General features: G+C 45.7%; 6 protein-coding genes and 1 non-coding gene across 7 annotated transcripts; 4 read left to right on the top strand and 3 right to left on the bottom strand.

The window, feature by feature from the left end:
• Nucleotides 1-250: 250 nt before the first annotated feature.
• Nucleotides 251-1,028, bottom strand: L203_100281 (uncharacterized protein; the record flags this gene model as incomplete). The annotated part of the gene is made up of 5 exons (XM_066209743.1): nucleotides 251-430; nucleotides 481-562; nucleotides 609-739; nucleotides 789-893; nucleotides 936-1,028. 5 exons carry the CDS (start codon nucleotides 1,026-1,028, stop codon nucleotides 251-253), a joined length of 591 nt encoding a protein of 196 aa, XP_066065840.1.
• A 285-nt stretch (nucleotides 1,029-1,313) lies between these two features.
• On the top strand, nucleotides 1,314-2,887 carry L203_100282 (uncharacterized protein; the record flags this gene model as incomplete). Its single annotated transcript, XM_066209744.1, has 5 exons — nucleotides 1,314-1,640; nucleotides 1,693-1,753; nucleotides 1,799-2,213; nucleotides 2,259-2,813; nucleotides 2,857-2,887. 5 exons carry the CDS (start codon nucleotides 1,314-1,316, stop codon nucleotides 2,885-2,887), a joined length of 1,389 nt encoding a protein of 462 aa, XP_066065841.1.
• A 559-nt stretch (nucleotides 2,888-3,446) lies between these two features.
• On the top strand, nucleotides 3,447-4,573 carry L203_100283 (uncharacterized protein; the record flags this gene model as incomplete). Its single annotated transcript, XM_066209745.1, has 6 exons — nucleotides 3,447-3,479; nucleotides 3,551-3,612; nucleotides 3,677-3,766; nucleotides 3,882-4,127; nucleotides 4,202-4,323; nucleotides 4,416-4,573. 6 exons carry the CDS (start codon nucleotides 3,447-3,449, stop codon nucleotides 4,571-4,573), a joined length of 711 nt encoding a protein of 236 aa, XP_066065842.1.
• Nucleotides 4,574-4,695: 122 nt separating this feature from the next.
• On the bottom strand, nucleotides 4,696-5,784 carry L203_100284 (uncharacterized protein; the record flags this gene model as incomplete). Its single annotated transcript, XM_066209746.1, has 3 exons — nucleotides 4,696-4,728; nucleotides 4,775-5,543; nucleotides 5,606-5,784. The coding sequence occupies 3 exons, from the start codon at nucleotides 5,782-5,784 to the stop codon at nucleotides 4,696-4,698; spliced, it is 981 nt and encodes a 326-aa protein (XP_066065843.1).
• Nucleotides 5,785-5,949: 165 nt separating this feature from the next.
• L203_100285 lies at nucleotides 5,950-6,033 on the top strand. Its single transcript has one exon. It is a non-coding gene; the product is annotated as a tRNA-Thr (tRNA).
• A 673-nt stretch (nucleotides 6,034-6,706) lies between these two features.
• Nucleotides 6,707-8,310, bottom strand: L203_100286 (uncharacterized protein; the record flags this gene model as incomplete). The annotated part of the gene is made up of 2 exons (XM_066209747.1): nucleotides 6,707-7,941; nucleotides 7,998-8,310. 2 exons carry the CDS (start codon nucleotides 8,308-8,310, stop codon nucleotides 6,707-6,709), a joined length of 1,548 nt encoding a protein of 515 aa, XP_066065844.1.
• Nucleotides 8,311-10,158: 1,848 nt separating this feature from the next.
• On the top strand, nucleotides 10,159-14,513 carry L203_100287 (uncharacterized protein; the record flags this gene model as incomplete). Its single annotated transcript, XM_066209748.1, has 5 exons — nucleotides 10,159-12,011; nucleotides 12,067-12,204; nucleotides 12,255-12,394; nucleotides 12,447-14,120; nucleotides 14,176-14,513. The coding sequence occupies 5 exons, from the start codon at nucleotides 10,159-10,161 to the stop codon at nucleotides 14,511-14,513; spliced, it is 4,143 nt and encodes a 1,380-aa protein (XP_066065845.1).
• Nucleotides 14,514-15,028: the final 515 nt, after the last annotated feature.

Raw genomic sequence — 15,028 nt, forward strand, 5'->3', positions numbered from 1 at the left:
TATTTCAACTATTTCCGGACTTGTTCATAGACTTGCTCCTTGTGCTCTCAATAGCGTTTAGAAAAACTTCCATATTCTTGCCAGAATGTCGCATTCTATTGATGACAGCCCTTTTCAAGCGACACCGTAAGTGTTCCCGTAGATAATTATACAACGGAGCAGAGGTACTGAGTATGTTGCGGTGCATATTTTGGGACCTTTTGCCTGTCTTTTGAATGCTCCTCCTCGAATTCTGCAGCGTCCTGATTTATCAAGTTGATTGGACGCCCTCCTTGATAGATAGCGTCAATGAATTTTCACTATCATCGCAGTCAAAATACCACCAGGATGCTCGGTACTGTGGAGGTGGGAGATTGATAAGGTCTGGATCAAAAAGCTCAATATATTGTTCATCAACGTATCTGTGCTTGCTTCCAGCATGGGCTCTGTACTACTCCAACTTAGCCTCTTATTAATGTATGTATATGCGGAAAGACATACCTCTGTGAGAGCACTTGCAAAATTCCATCCTTGCATCATTCTCAAAGCACCCACGAGACATCCCGTTTGGTGGATTCCCAGCCTGACAGACCAGTAAGTTTTGTTTCTCGTCAACCAACAGCTCTTACGGATCTATAAGCAAGACAGGATGAGCTCTCGTATCAAGAACAAAGGATTCAAGAGCAGCCTTGATGATTTCATATCTAACGGGTTGCCAGTCGGTCCCTGGACGCCGCCATTGTGTCAAGCCCAGATGCGTCTAGTCCATTTTGGTTAGTGCATCTGCAGAAGCTGACGCAACCACGCACGAATGAGATGTTGTTGGTCTTTGTAAACTGCAAGAGAGATTTAATTGGGTGTTCTGGAGTGAGTGACACGATGGATTTGAGGGCCAACCCTGCCAGGAAGGGTACCTAGTCGATGTCAGTGGCGATTCGAAAAGCCAAACTACATACCTGAGCGGATGTAGGACTTGCTGAGCGGTATACGCCTGGCTCTATGATTGAAAAAAGTGCTGGTGGCTGTACAAGTAACGTCGGCTTATTCATAGTGTAAACAAAAAATGTATTGTGACGAAGAAAAAGTTTATATATCAGCGGAGACTGACCGTATCTCCGGAACGGGATCAAACTGGATGGCGCTGAGTGTTTTTGTGTTATTGTGTTTCCTTACAGGGTTTGTGCTTTTCTTTCCATTTATATCTTTCATTTGCTTTTATTTCAAACAATTTTATCGCGCTCTCACGTAAAGGCCATCCACGCTCATTAAGCCAGCTCAACGCTCGTTATCCTTCAGATTGTTCTGAAAGTCAATCTAAATCAACTCGAATTACAATGCACCTTCCCACCCTTGCCCTCCTTCTCCTGTCTACCGCCATCGCCCATCCCCATGAGTCTAGAAGACATCATGCGCGAGCAATGGCGGTAGCAGACGCAAACAGGGCTGTGCCGCGTGCCGGAGGAGTCATTGACGATGGTGCTCTGGCCTCCAAGTCGGAGCAGGATGCCGCGGGTGCGAGCAAGATAACCACAAGTGCCCGTAACAGTGATATATTTAGTGGTACAATAAGCAACGCGCCACCGTCTAGTGGGGTCAGTAGCAGCACGCCGGTAATTTCAGCAATACCCTCAAGTGCTGTTAATTCGGGTGATTCCCCAAGTGTGAGTTTGACTCTACAAAGGAGGTATCAAAGGCGTCTGACCATGGGAACAGTCTGGAGCTTCTTCAGTCATCAGCGCAACTGGCATTCCATCTACCACTCTCTCGCAAAGCAGTAAGTCTCTGGTAACCAAATAAATAATTACTGACGCGTAAGTAGCCCCTTCAACAGTCATTACCAACACGGCTAGCTCCAGCACGACTACTTCGCCTGCCACATCTCAAACTACCGCGAATTCTGCCAAACAGACGCCTACTACCATTAGCGACACCAATTCGGGATTATCCAATACCGGTCATTCTACTGTCGTCCTCGTTACGACAGCCTCCAAACCTTCTCATGTTGCTTCTTCCACCGCGTCCTCTGCCGCAGACAAGGATCATGGCAAGTCTTCCAGTGGGCTGAGCAAGTCTGCACTCATTGCCATTATTGTGGTTGCTTCGGTCGTTGGTCTTGTGGCAATTGGCTGGACAGCCTTCAGAAAATGGAAATTGCGACCTAGCAACAGGTTTGATTCCAAAATGCAGCCTATTGATTTTTCTCCCCAAAAGGATGGTGGTATGGACGACGACTTGTATGTTTAGCTATTATGGTTATGACCTACGCTAATTTGTAACAGCTTTGAAAAGACTCTTCAGCGAAGTGCTTCCCAGAACTCTACCAACCGTCAGCGACAGGAATTGGTTGCTCAATTGGACGACCCTAATCACGTTCCTGGTGTCCCTACACATGACTTTACCGCTGGTGCTGCTGTTGGTGCTGGCGTCGGCGCTTATGGCTACCAAGATCAATATGCTGAGGAACAGCAGTACGAGTATGACCAGTACAACCAGTATGCTCACGGCTATGAGCATGCCTACCCTCCCCAGCCTTCCCACGTTGCACCTCATGGATACGATTACTCACCCGACATTCAGAATCCTGCTGTTGCTATGACTTCTCATCCTGATGGCTATGCCGATTTGCAGCGTGGTCCTAGTAACGGCAGTGGTAGCGATCCTGCCCAGGCTTACACTACTGGCTCCGGAGAAAACGTGGTTAATGCGAACGTCTCTCACGCTTACAGCGAACCAGGTCAGGCTATTGAACATGAGACTGCCCCTCAGCCACAGTTGCAATTCCCTTCAGCTGAGCAGTATACTCTTAGTAGACCGACACAAGGCGCTGAAGGGCTGTGAGTATAGTGTGTCATTTAGAAGCTAGCTGACAAGAATCAGATACGCTCAAGCAGCCAATTATCGACATTAAGTGTGATGTCTTTGCTCGCAGGCCGAGCCCATCGTCCTCACCAACGACGGCCTTCCCGTGTTATATCATAGGTTGCCCCATTCCACTTATTATGACCCACCTCCCTTTTCGACTCTTTTCCTACATACTCCATGTCTTCTTGTCTCATACCTCTCAATCCCTGCCTTTTGTACCTGCCTTTATATAAAGTACATCCTATACCTTTCTGGTACATTCATCAGGGGGAGATTATAGGTGCTACATATTTTTGTGATTCTCTTCTGCTTCGTTTAGTTGTTTGTTCAGTTTTCGATATTCACGGTTTTCGGTACGGTTTTTCGAGTATTCCTATTCTATTTTTGACATTTCATGTATGTATGAAAGTTTAAGAATGGGAATGGGCTCCAAAAGTCTGTGACGTGAGAGAGCATGGACATGTATGGAATAACATTTCGTATATGCCTGGTTTCTTCAATACAGCGACATAAAAACAATCTTTGTATTCGACGCGACAAATTTTTTTATTCAATGCTCTTTTCACAATATTTATAGGCGCAAGACGAGCAATTTTTGAGAAAAGATGGCCACAGTAAAGATTAAATTGGTCAATAATGTACGTTCCAATCTCTTTGAGCAAACGTTTGTCATCTCGACTAGGTTGAGCTCATTCTCAGTATTTTCCAGGCTTCGCCTATAACTCTGGCTCCAGATTTACCCATACTGGGCAGGCTACCTAATGGCAATCCGTACGCACTGATAACAACCTGAGACTTGAAGCAAGAAGGTATTGATGAGCAAGGTCATGAGCAGATACTCAATTGTACTTTTATCAAGTAGCCATCTTTCTAGAGAAACAAAGGAAATATTGTTTACTATTCTTGATCAAAATATGTATCTCTTGTAAGTCCTAAACAGTCTATATGATATTGGAAACAATCAATGCCAAAGACCTACTCTTGTCTTCGTCTCAATTTAATACAACAAGATGGATAGATTCTGACATGAAATGGCATAGGCAATCAAAATCAAGCTTTCCGTACACTAAAACAGAGAAGATGGCAGAGATGTTTGATTCAGATTCACGCTTCCTTTTGCTCTTCAACTCGCATATCGATATCACTTCTCAGTCCTGTCCCTTACATGACCCATCACTGAAAAGATCTGGTTCATGGCAGAAGGGAGGTGAGATTGCAGGCTTTGCAGAGTTTCGGTTTGATACAGAAGAGACGCTAAGTGATAGAGATGCCGAGGTTGTTTATCTGTATGTCACAATGACCTCGTGCCGTCGTTGCGATACACTGGGCTCCCAAGGCTAATTGCCGCTCGAGAGAATAGGTATGAGATCCAGTTTCTCCAAACAATGCGAGGTCAAGGAATAGCGAGAAAGATGATGGGCATCGTCGAAGAGATTGGAAAGAGAGCCGAGATGGAAAAGGTTATGTTAACATGTCTCAAATGTACTGTTCTTCCGCTCCATCAATACGATCGAGCCTCATTTTTCCACTTTGAGGCCTAGAGTGTCACTAGCTGACTGCAATGCGGTACATAGCGAATCAAGGTGCACTAGAATTCTACAAGAAATTAGGATATGAGCCCGACGAGATTGATCTTACAAGGTTGGATCAAGAACGGTCTGGGTCTGATAATGGTGACAAAGCTGAAGATATTGAGGTGGACTATGTCATCTTAAGCAAGAGCTTATCCTGAGTTAAAGCAGTGCGGTATAAGGGCAAACGCGGATTACATTACAGCAGTATGATAGCAAAAGTATGTAGTCGTAAAGGTCGTATGAAATCTTGGTCGTCGTTATATTTGGTCTTAAAGGTTTACTATCCAATGCAATCCGGCAGGTTATCTAGCACCTACAGTTGCTGTTAGCCAGAATGCAGTTTTCAGCAATAAACCTGCCTTTTCCAAAGCGAAATTCTCATTGGTTTGTCCCTCCCCCTCTTTGAACGTCCAATCGACCCTTCTCCGCTTTTTTGCGTCTGGCTTTTTGACTACTTTTATCGGGGATAAATCATTCGCGCGTTTGAGCCACGGTACGCTTACTCCATCTTCCGTATCCACTCCCTTTACCCGACTCCCCTCTGTAGGCGTAGCCACATGCCCCAATTCGCCAGGACGAAGTGCCATAAAAGCTGCTGTGGCTTCACGTTTCCGTTTACTTGACGAGAGGACAGCAGGAGGTGGTGGATTTTCAAGGTCGATACCCCGAGGCGTTGAAAACTTGTTGATTTTCGTCGGAGTCTTCTCCATAACACTTCTTTTCCCCGCTCTTGATGGCGTACCGTTCTCCGTGTCTTCAGCATCTACATCTCCGCCTTGTCTTCCACCTGAAGATGTACTCGTGACAGATTGTCTGAGTGGACTACTCTGTGCTGGCTCGTGCTTACGTCCACTCCTGGTCAGCATCGTTGCCGAAAGAGAATAGTCATCAAACATTTTCTTCTTCTTTGGAGTGACGAGGTTGAGGACTTGTTCAGCTGTCATCGCTTTCGGACTATCCTCGATACTGCTCGACTGAGACTGCCGCCGTCGAGGAGAAGACTGACCTGGAGAGTACTGATTTGCGAGAAGCCGACGGGAAGTCTCCATGGCCGAGCGAAAATAACTCTTGTGCACGCCACTTGCTTTGGAGGCACTTTCTTCTGTTGGGCAATTCCTGCTCTGCACTCTTGTCGTTCCGTCAGCTACCACCCTCCTCGCCATTCAAGACAAAGCAAAGAGATAGTTTACTTTTCGCAAGCAAGGATTGCAGAAACGCCTACCAAGGCTGGAAGTTCCTCCTGCCTCAAGTCATTTCCTTTTCCAAGCGCTGTGAGATTACGAAGGGTACATAGAATTTGAATGGCGGATTCAAGAGCTTCATGAGTTTGACCCAGAAAGGGGAGTAATTCGTTGCGTTCTCTAGACATTAATCTGCGATAATTGTTTCGTTATATCTATTAGAAATGTAATATAGTCGGTTCTGAAAAAAGAGACATGAAGTTAGTCACGAAAAGAGACAAAAAAATAAATTAATGGATCTCCAACCGATCAGAAAAGTATATAGGATTCCAGATCTGATGATTGACAGAGAAGCCTTCATAGTTTAGTTGGTTATAACACCCCACTAGTATACAAGATTAATGGGGAGGTCTGTCGTTCGAATCGGCATGAAGGCAATTCGGTAATCTTTTTGATGTTATTTTTTATATAAATTCTCTCCACCATTATTCTTCAATTCTACTTGCATGCTTCACAATGCTCAATCATTCTCCAAGAATAAATCTTACGCAGACAAGTGTATTTCATACAACAAAACTTTCCATAATCACTTTTTGCGACGGAAACTATCCTCTACGAGACGCTGCTGCCATCATTACTGTATACCAGATTCTCCTTCTGTCATGTCCAAAGTGGTTAGCATTTGTGCATCGCGAATGCATTTCATGTCATCCCCGCCGTAGAGTATAAATGATCACAAACTCTATCAACCTGGTTTGTATATGGTAAGCTGTACAAACATCAAACATGTAATCGAGATGGTGATCAAATTGTAAACAAATGAGAGAGTGGTGAGCAATCGAATTGACGGGATGACGAGAAGAACCAGCAGCCAGTAAATGTATAAAGAGAAACAGCGTCTCGTCTTGCAATTGAGAATCAATCTCATCTGCAACCTAGACAATAAGAGGGGGGTATATATTCTCGATCGGATTGAGAGAGTATAGTTGCAAAGCTCCGCTTTCTTCTCTCGGGCACTAGGCCGTCAGAGGGTAATTGTCCATCGTCCATCATTATCTTCGTCAAACGTCATCTAGTTCAGACGCGCATAGTCGTACAAGCCAGTAATCTCTAATCAGATCGACGGCGCTGGAGCAACTTTTTCTTCATAACTTCTGCCCTCATTTCCCTCTCTCTTTCTTTTCCTCTTTCAAATTCAGACTTTGATTCAGCATCAACTTGAACGTCAACGTCACGCTCTGAGCCAATGTCCGACTCGGAGTCGTATACCTCGCCCTCAAAGAGGACGACATCGCCTTCCTCCTCATCAGAATCAATCTCCTTACCATCCTTGATCACAGTAGCAGGAGCTGGCGTACAGGTGATCATTGGGATAGACAATGTGGGAGAACAACTTCCACTCGGCGAGCAAGGCGAGCGAGGTGAGCGAAGGAGTGAAGATGATGGCATGGTAGACGAACGAGGAGGGGGAGTAATAGTTATGTTAGCAAAACGGGTACTAGTAGAACAAGGTAGGCGGGGTAGAGGAGGACGGGCAGGTGCCGGAACCTGTCCCGTGACAGGTCTTTCCTTGGGCGGAGTGATCATCACCGAAGGCTGAACGTATGACTTGTCCTTGCCAAGAGCGGCCGCCAAATTAGCAAGTTGTTCAGAAGAAAGAGACAAAGGCGGCATGCTGACAGGTCTGCCCGATAGTCTACCACTAGTGCGCTCGCGCAAGAAGGGCGCAAGACGAGAGTCCTTTGCAGGTACATGAACAGTGTTGGCGATTGGACTAGGTGGAGTGGGTGGTCGGTGATCAAGAACATCTCCAAGAGCAATGTGGGTTTCAAAACGAGGATCAGGCCGTTCTTCGGTAGGCGTCTGGATCAACTCGATAGATTCTTGGCTGTCCATTCTACTAGCACCCATTCTGCTCGCCCCTTGGCCACGCATCTTGGCCTGAATCTCGGCAAGACTGGGAAGACGCATACCGACGGCATTCCCTCTCTCCATTCTGTGAGCTTTAGGCACAGGCGGCACTTCAGACTTTGCCCTCGCATGGGAGTGCTTGTGAGTCGCAGCCTCGCTCTTGGCTTTTGCATCAAACTCGAACGCAGTCAAACGGGGCTTAAATTCTGGCGGCGGACACGTCTGGTCGAGACCCGAAAATGTTGATTTAATAGGCGAAGGCTCCGCGGAGCGAGTGTACAGCTGGCGTTGCCCATGAGGGACTGCTGGTTCGCAAGGACTCTCGGCCCATCGATAGTTTTGGGACATCGATTCCGCCAACGGAGAATTCTGAGGCACAGTAAAGTCGCAAACCCTGGGAGATACTGGAGGGCTTTGAGGCAGCTCATTGCAAGCTGTGACACGTGTCAGTCAACATATACCACTACCCACCGCGCACGGACCCACTGACCTTTGACGCGTCTTTCTTTTACTTTTGCATTCCAAGAGTCGAAATCCAGGTCATCCACCTTGTGAGACCATCCGTATTCGTCCCAGTCGTCCTCTACACATGCCTCTTGCAACGGCCAATTAGACTGGCGCCTCAAAACATCGGGAGCCAGAGGGATCTTCCCAATCACCATGTTGATCGATGGCGAGTTGGGGTCAGGCTGGAGAGCCGCCTCAGCCACCGAAAATGCGATGAGACGAAGCGGTGTCGGGTCGGGCGAGGAGGGCGCGTAGGAGAGAGGAGAACGGCCGGGGAAAAAGATAGCTTGCGACATTGCTGATGTTTGGTGATGGACGAGACCTGCTCAGAATGGCGGACAGGTGCTGAAAAACAGACCGCGGATGTGCTGTTCAGGCTGCCAGAACCTGGGATATGGCAATTATGAGGATATGGGAAAGCGTTATAAAGAAAGTTGGCAAAGCGAGATCTGGTTGATCCTTTCTGGCTCCGCAGACAGGAGAACTCGAGTATGGAGTGATGAAAGGAAGGGTGGAGGTTAAATCTACAGCCACGCGAGTCCTAGTGTCAGCGTGGTAAGATGATGGTAGAGAAGAGGAAGAGGAAGAGGAAGAGAAGAAAAAGATTCGGTGAGAGGACTTGGTTAAAAAGAGAGAATTAAAAGTCAGAAAGGTTTGGCCCATTCGTCCAACCTGCAGCTGAGTCAACCATTTGAAGCCGTAAAGGACCCTCTCCGTGCGCTGCACACAACCATCGCTGTCACGACGCACAGACCACCGCACCTAACGTATAGAGTGTATATATACTTACGCTGCACACAAACTTTGCTCTCTGTTCCCTTTTTCGGTTTGATTTCAGTGATTTGCCACTGGCAGGAGACGCGTCGAGGAGAGTCACCGGTGGCGAGGTCGTTATGCAAACGGTTGTGAGTATGGCGAGAGCAAGCAATTGGGCACGATGCGGATGAGGAGTCTTGATAGATCGTATAGCGACGGTGGGTGTATATGCGGAAATGGACTGGCAATGGGGTATTTTAAGCTAGCTGAGGGTTGAGTGGCAAACTGGTCGACCGTGTAGTTGGCGAGGTAAAAGAGAGAACAAAAGACGGCGGAAGTGGAAGGCAGAAGGTGATACGCAACTTGCCGAAGAAGAATAGACGGGTCGGAACAATGAGAATAAAGAGAAAAGAGAAAGAGAAAGAAAAGAGAGTTGCATAGGTGGACGGTTAGGTGCCGAAAGTAAAATAATAATAAACAACAAGACATCCCAACTGTCACACAATGGTTATCCGGAGATTAAAAGTGGAGGTATGCTAAAGTGGCCGAGAAATGATGGTTTCTGTTGAAGCGTTGCATACATTGTTTTCTAGTTGAGAACTCCGTGGTCGCTTCGGTGTCGCCAGTATGTATTTTACCCAGCATCTCATTCACTGGAGACGGGTTTGTTTTCCAATATAATAGATTATGTCTTTGGGTTGTGTACTGTATGACCCTTGTTATCTTCTAGGATCTGTTGGAATCAGGACTATGACAGTTTCGAGGCAAAATCGTGCTGGGCCTGAGATTCGCTCTATAAGTGGTCAAACACAAGATTATCTCTTTCGCAAGATGAATACGAGAGACAAGATTTGGTCTGTCAATAGGAGTTATAAAGGTTGACTTGAAGTTACGCCGCTGGATGATGGCTCTTTCAGGTATTCACAAAAGTTTCCCGACTGTTCATGGTTTCCCATAATGATGTCTGTCTGGCTTTGTAAAGTATCTTGGTTGTCTTGATTTCATTGTAATTCCAGGACTTGAAGTAAATGGTGGTGATAGGATCGTTATAGATTTCCATGTGAATAATCAAACCACTAAATCCACAACAGTAACTTGGTATGAGCGGAATTAAATAATATTACGTAAACGCTTTAGTGTTGAAGTGGAGGTTCTACGCAGAAATCACGCATAATGGGTAGTACTATTGTTTTTAGTGTGATTTTGAAGAAACTTTCGGCTGAGTCAGCCAAAATGGAAGGCGTCGCAAAAAGAACTCCATAAAGTACATCTATATAATTGTTGGACTATTGAATTTGCATTTGCCACTCCATCTCCTCAAACTACCAGCAACAATGTCGTTGCAACTGCCGACATCGTTACCGACGATAACCCTGCTAATCAGCAACATGCACTGCACCTCTTGCTGCGACGCCATCTCTTCTCTTCTTGCCACTTTGCCTGCTGTTCGAAATGTTTCTACTTCTTTGCTGCTTCAGACCATCACTTTCTCGATCGATAATCTGCTTGCTACATCCAGTTCCAAACACACTCCGACAGTGACTTCGGTTGTAGACCAAGTGGTTTTGAAGCTCGGCTCTGAAGGAGGATTCGTGGTGGCGTCCGATAATGGAGCGAGGAAAGACGTTCAAGTTGACACTGGCGATAGCTGGAAGAGTAGGCTTGGTTCAAGATGGGGACGGAATAAAGATAAAAGGCGAATAGAAGAAAGGAGAAGGAAGCATGTAGAGTGGTGCAAAGCTTGTCAAAACGAAGAGCAGAAGGCAGATTCAACAAAGCCCCAGCAAAGCCGTGTTGCTCTAGCTGGATCATTTGGCGCACCCTTGCTCACTGCCCAAGGGGATGTCCTTGAAACCACATTCTCGATTAGGGACATGACAAGTGCAGTCGCTCCTTCTACAATTTCTGCTCGTCTAGACAAGCATCCTGATATAGAGAAGGTGACTGTCGATCTTACTCATTCCTCTGTGCAAGTTTGGCATAAAGCCAAGTTGAGAGGGGAAGAGGTGAAGAAAATAATCGAGGATTTGGGTTATGATGCTGAGATGATTGAGTCAAAAATCACGCAAAGTGAGGCGGTCTCTGAAAATCAGATACAAAAAGGAGCGCTACACGGAGATCAACCTCAAGAATACATTTTGAAAACAAACTTCTCAATTGAGGGCATGACATGTGCTTCTTGTTCTTCTTCTATCGCATCCTCTTTGGAAAAGCACCCAGATATTGCGCAAGTTGATATTAACCTTCTTCAATCCATGGGGAAAATCCGACACAAGGCAAAGGTCTCGGTGGAGGAGATAGAAGATATGATTCAAGATTTAGGTTATGAGGCTAAAGTGATTGACTGTGAACCCGAGGCAGAGCTATCCTCATTAACTGTCAAAGCAGCAAGTGCAACACCTCTGGCCAAGACGACACTCGCTATAACGGGTATGACATGCGTCTCTTGCACCTCTGCTATCACTCAAAACCTCCTCAATCATCCAAAAGTTAAGTCTGTCGAGATCAACCTCTTGGGATCCTCAGGTGTAGTCATTCATGATCAACATCTCAAAACAGAAGAGGTGAAAGAGATCATCAATGATTCCGGGTTTGAGACAGAAGTTATCAATACAATGTCATTAGCTGCTAGTGATGATAAGCCAGAAAAGTTGAAATCGATTTTTTCTATCGAAGGCATGGTATGCACCTCCTGCTCGAGTGCTATCAAATCAGCTCTCAAAGGCCATAAAGGCATAGAGGACATGGAAATTGACTTGCTCAACAACCAAGGGATCATCATCCATACTCATGAGATTACTGCAAACGAAATCGAGAATCTCATTGAGAGCGCCGGGTATGACGTAAAATTATTTTCGTCTGAATGTCTTTCTCACAAATCAAGCAAAGGCAAAAAGAAAGACGAGTCACTCCGACGTACAGTTCGTATTCAAACGGATGGCCTCTTTTGTGGTGATTGCGTTATCAAGGTAAATTCTTATCTGTCCCAGCTTCCCCTCCTCTCGTACACACCAATCACTCTTCGTGACCCTGTTACATCCATCACATACAGACCTCATGAACCTTTGACAGTCAGAGAGGTCATCCAGGGGCTGAGTGGGCTTGATCCAGCATTTGAGGTGAATATTCAAAAACCGCAGAGCTTGAGTGAGAGAAGTAAGGAGATTCAAAAACGTGAAGTGCGGCTTTTGGCGTCTCATCTGTTGGTCGCTGTGGTCTTCTCTATACCGGTTTTCATTATGTAAGCTACTTATCTAGATAATGACTATTTAATTGCAAAACTGACGGTCCTCAAGTGCCATTGTAGCAATGATACTCGTCGCAGACAATAACCGCTTCAAAATGAAGATGATGGAGCCCCAATGGGGAGCTGCTAATCTAGGAACACTTATTTTATGGCCTTTGGCAACTGTAGTTCAATTTGGCGTTGGGAGGTGGGCATAATTAGAGGCTACTCAGAATATGGAGACTGATGATTGATTAGGATTTTTTACCGCAGGACCTTTGCCTCACTTTTGCCTCACCTTAGAGGTATTTTCCCGACTTTCTTTGTATTTAAAAGCCAGAGAAAATTGCCCAAACGACCCATGAGCTGGAAATCGTTCTTCAATTATGGAAGCATGGGTATGCGTATCTATCGCTTCACGTCAAGAAGAAAGCTAACAATGGTGTACAGATCTTCTTGTGGCTTTGTCAACTTCTGTGTCCTACTTTGCTTCACTTGCCATGCTCATCATAGACATTCGCAACCCTCGTTCGGCATCATCTATTGGGACATACTTTGATTCCTGTGTCTTTTTGATCATGTTCATTCTCCTTGGAAGAACCCTAGAAGCTTATGCTAAAAGCCGTACTACAGACGCTGTCAACTTGTTGGGCGGATTACGGTCTGACACTGCTTTATTGGTAGAGCCACATAATGAAAGAGTTCATAGTAATGACGAAGACGACAGTATCCATAAAATGGAGAAGCACTTGTATTCGCCAGCATCCCGCTATGACACCTTAGTGAACGACACCCTTCACAAGCAAGTTTCACAATTGATTGATGATACTTCAAGCACTCAAACACAGCATACCACCCAGCAAATCCCCATCAGCCATCTCGAGCTTGGTGACTTCCTATTGCTGCCACCTGGCTCTCTTCCTCCTGCTGATGCTGTCATTTTTTCTGGAACTACGACATTTGATGAGTCTTCCCTCACAGGGGAATCTCATCCCGTTCACAAGGCCATTGGCGATGAGATTTATACCGGTACTACGAATCTGACTTCAGCCGTCATTATTAGGGTCACAAGACTTGACAGCGATACTATGATTGAGAAGATTATCCACGCTGTGTCTGACGCCACCTCTCGCAAGGCTCCTCTAGAAAAACTAGCTGAGAAGCTCACTGATGTCTTTGTACCTATCATCGTGTACTTTTCTCTCATTGTCCTGGCTGTTTGGTTACCTTTGGCACTCACAGGTACAGTCCAGCCACATACCCCTCAAGGAGGTAGAGTCTTCTTCGCCCTTGAGTTTGCTATAGCCACGCTGGTCGTCGCTTGTCCATGTGGTATTGGTTTAGCCGTGCCATGTGCAAATGCAGTGGGAAACGGCATCGCTGCAAAAGTGGGCATCTTAGCGAGCGGTGGTGGAGAAGCCTTCTTAGGGGCAACGAAGGTGAAGAGGGTAGTGTTCGATAAAACCGGAACTCTCACTGTTGGAAGAAGTGAAGTAATGGATGAATTTTGGGAAGATTGGTCTAAAATAGACAAACCAAGAATAGTACAAGGGATTGTGGAGTTGGAAAAAGCAAGCACGCACCCGCTGGCGGTTGGTATTGTAAAGTACTTTGAAAAGAACAATTATATCAAGGAAACAGCTGAAGTGAAAGAGACTAATGAGATTGCGGGGCGAGGACTCAAGGCAAAAGTCAAGGTCGGCTCTTCCATCTTTGAGTTTCTTGTGGGCAATGTCACACTTCTGATCGATCACTCTGTCGAGATTTCCATGAAGACCTTGTCTACAATATCCAGATTGACTAACGAAGGCAAATCTGTGGTTTTGGTCGCGGTTGCTACTTCGGAATCAAAAGATTATACATTCTCTTCTTTGTTTTCTCTCTCAGACCCGCCTCGTCCAGAGTCTGCTTCAGTTATTGCAACACTGAGATCTAAAGGCATCGCAGTCAATATGATCTCTGGTGATAACGAAACCACCGCTCAAGCTGTTGGCAAGATGATTGGGCTAACCAAGGACGAGATTAAAGGTGATGTTGGGCCTGAAGGTAAAGCCGAAGTAATTAGGGTACACCAGGAGAAAAAAGGCAGGGGCGGTGAGAAGGAAGTTGTCATGTTTATTGGAGGTACGTGATTTTTATCTTTTCAGAATTGCTATCTACTAATTTTGATATCTAACAGATGGCCTAAATGATGCGGTAGCACTGGCTGCCGCTGATATTTCTGTCGCTATGGGCCACGGATCACAAGCTACGCTCGCCTCATCAGATTTTGTCTTTCTCTCATCTTCACTAGCCTCCTTGTATCCCTTGCTCAACATCTCCAGAAAAGTTGTCAATCGCCAGAAACTCAATCTTGGCTGGGCAATTGTATTTAACGTTATCTGTATCCCATTTGCTGCAGGAGTCTTCTATGGCGCAGGGGGGATTCGGTTGACGCCAGTGTGGAGTGCAGTTTTGATGGCTGCAAGTAGCGTTAGTGTAGTTTGCAGCAGTTTGGCGATGCGTTGGGGATTGTAGAAGTGATGCTTGGTCTATCACGACTTGAGCCTTTGTGAAGTAGTATCTTGGTCATTGCCATATATGCTTATCCCAAAGACGCTCCAATCTGTCAACATATCTTTCAATGGTAGCTTAGCGCTGAGCCTGTATAATGTATATCTCTCATACCTTCATCACGATGGTAATAGAAGTAGACTGTGTACATAGCGAGTCTTTCTTATCCTGTGTTTGTATAGGTGCGCTGCAATTCGAATATAAGTATCTGCCAATACAATCTTTTTTCAGCCCAACACTGACTGAACGACAGCAAGAGATATTAAGATGCTTAATTAATGAGTGTCTGGCGACGTGATGCATTTTTCGCAGTCCCCCATGATGAATGGCAGGGAGACCATTTGTAAACTCAGATAAACATTCAATTTGGCACATCCAGTGTGTTCAATGCAATTTCAAGATGCTCATCTTTGATCTTGTGGTATTCGATGGTAATATTGTTGATCGCTAGTTTCTATGCTTGCCGATATCTCTAGAGG

Source organism: Cryptococcus depauperatus, chromosome 1 (assembly GCF_001720195.1).
Source record: "Cryptococcus depauperatus CBS 7841 chromosome 1, complete sequence".
NCBI classification, from domain to species: Eukaryota; Fungi; Basidiomycota; class Tremellomycetes; order Tremellales; family Cryptococcaceae; genus Cryptococcus; species Cryptococcus depauperatus.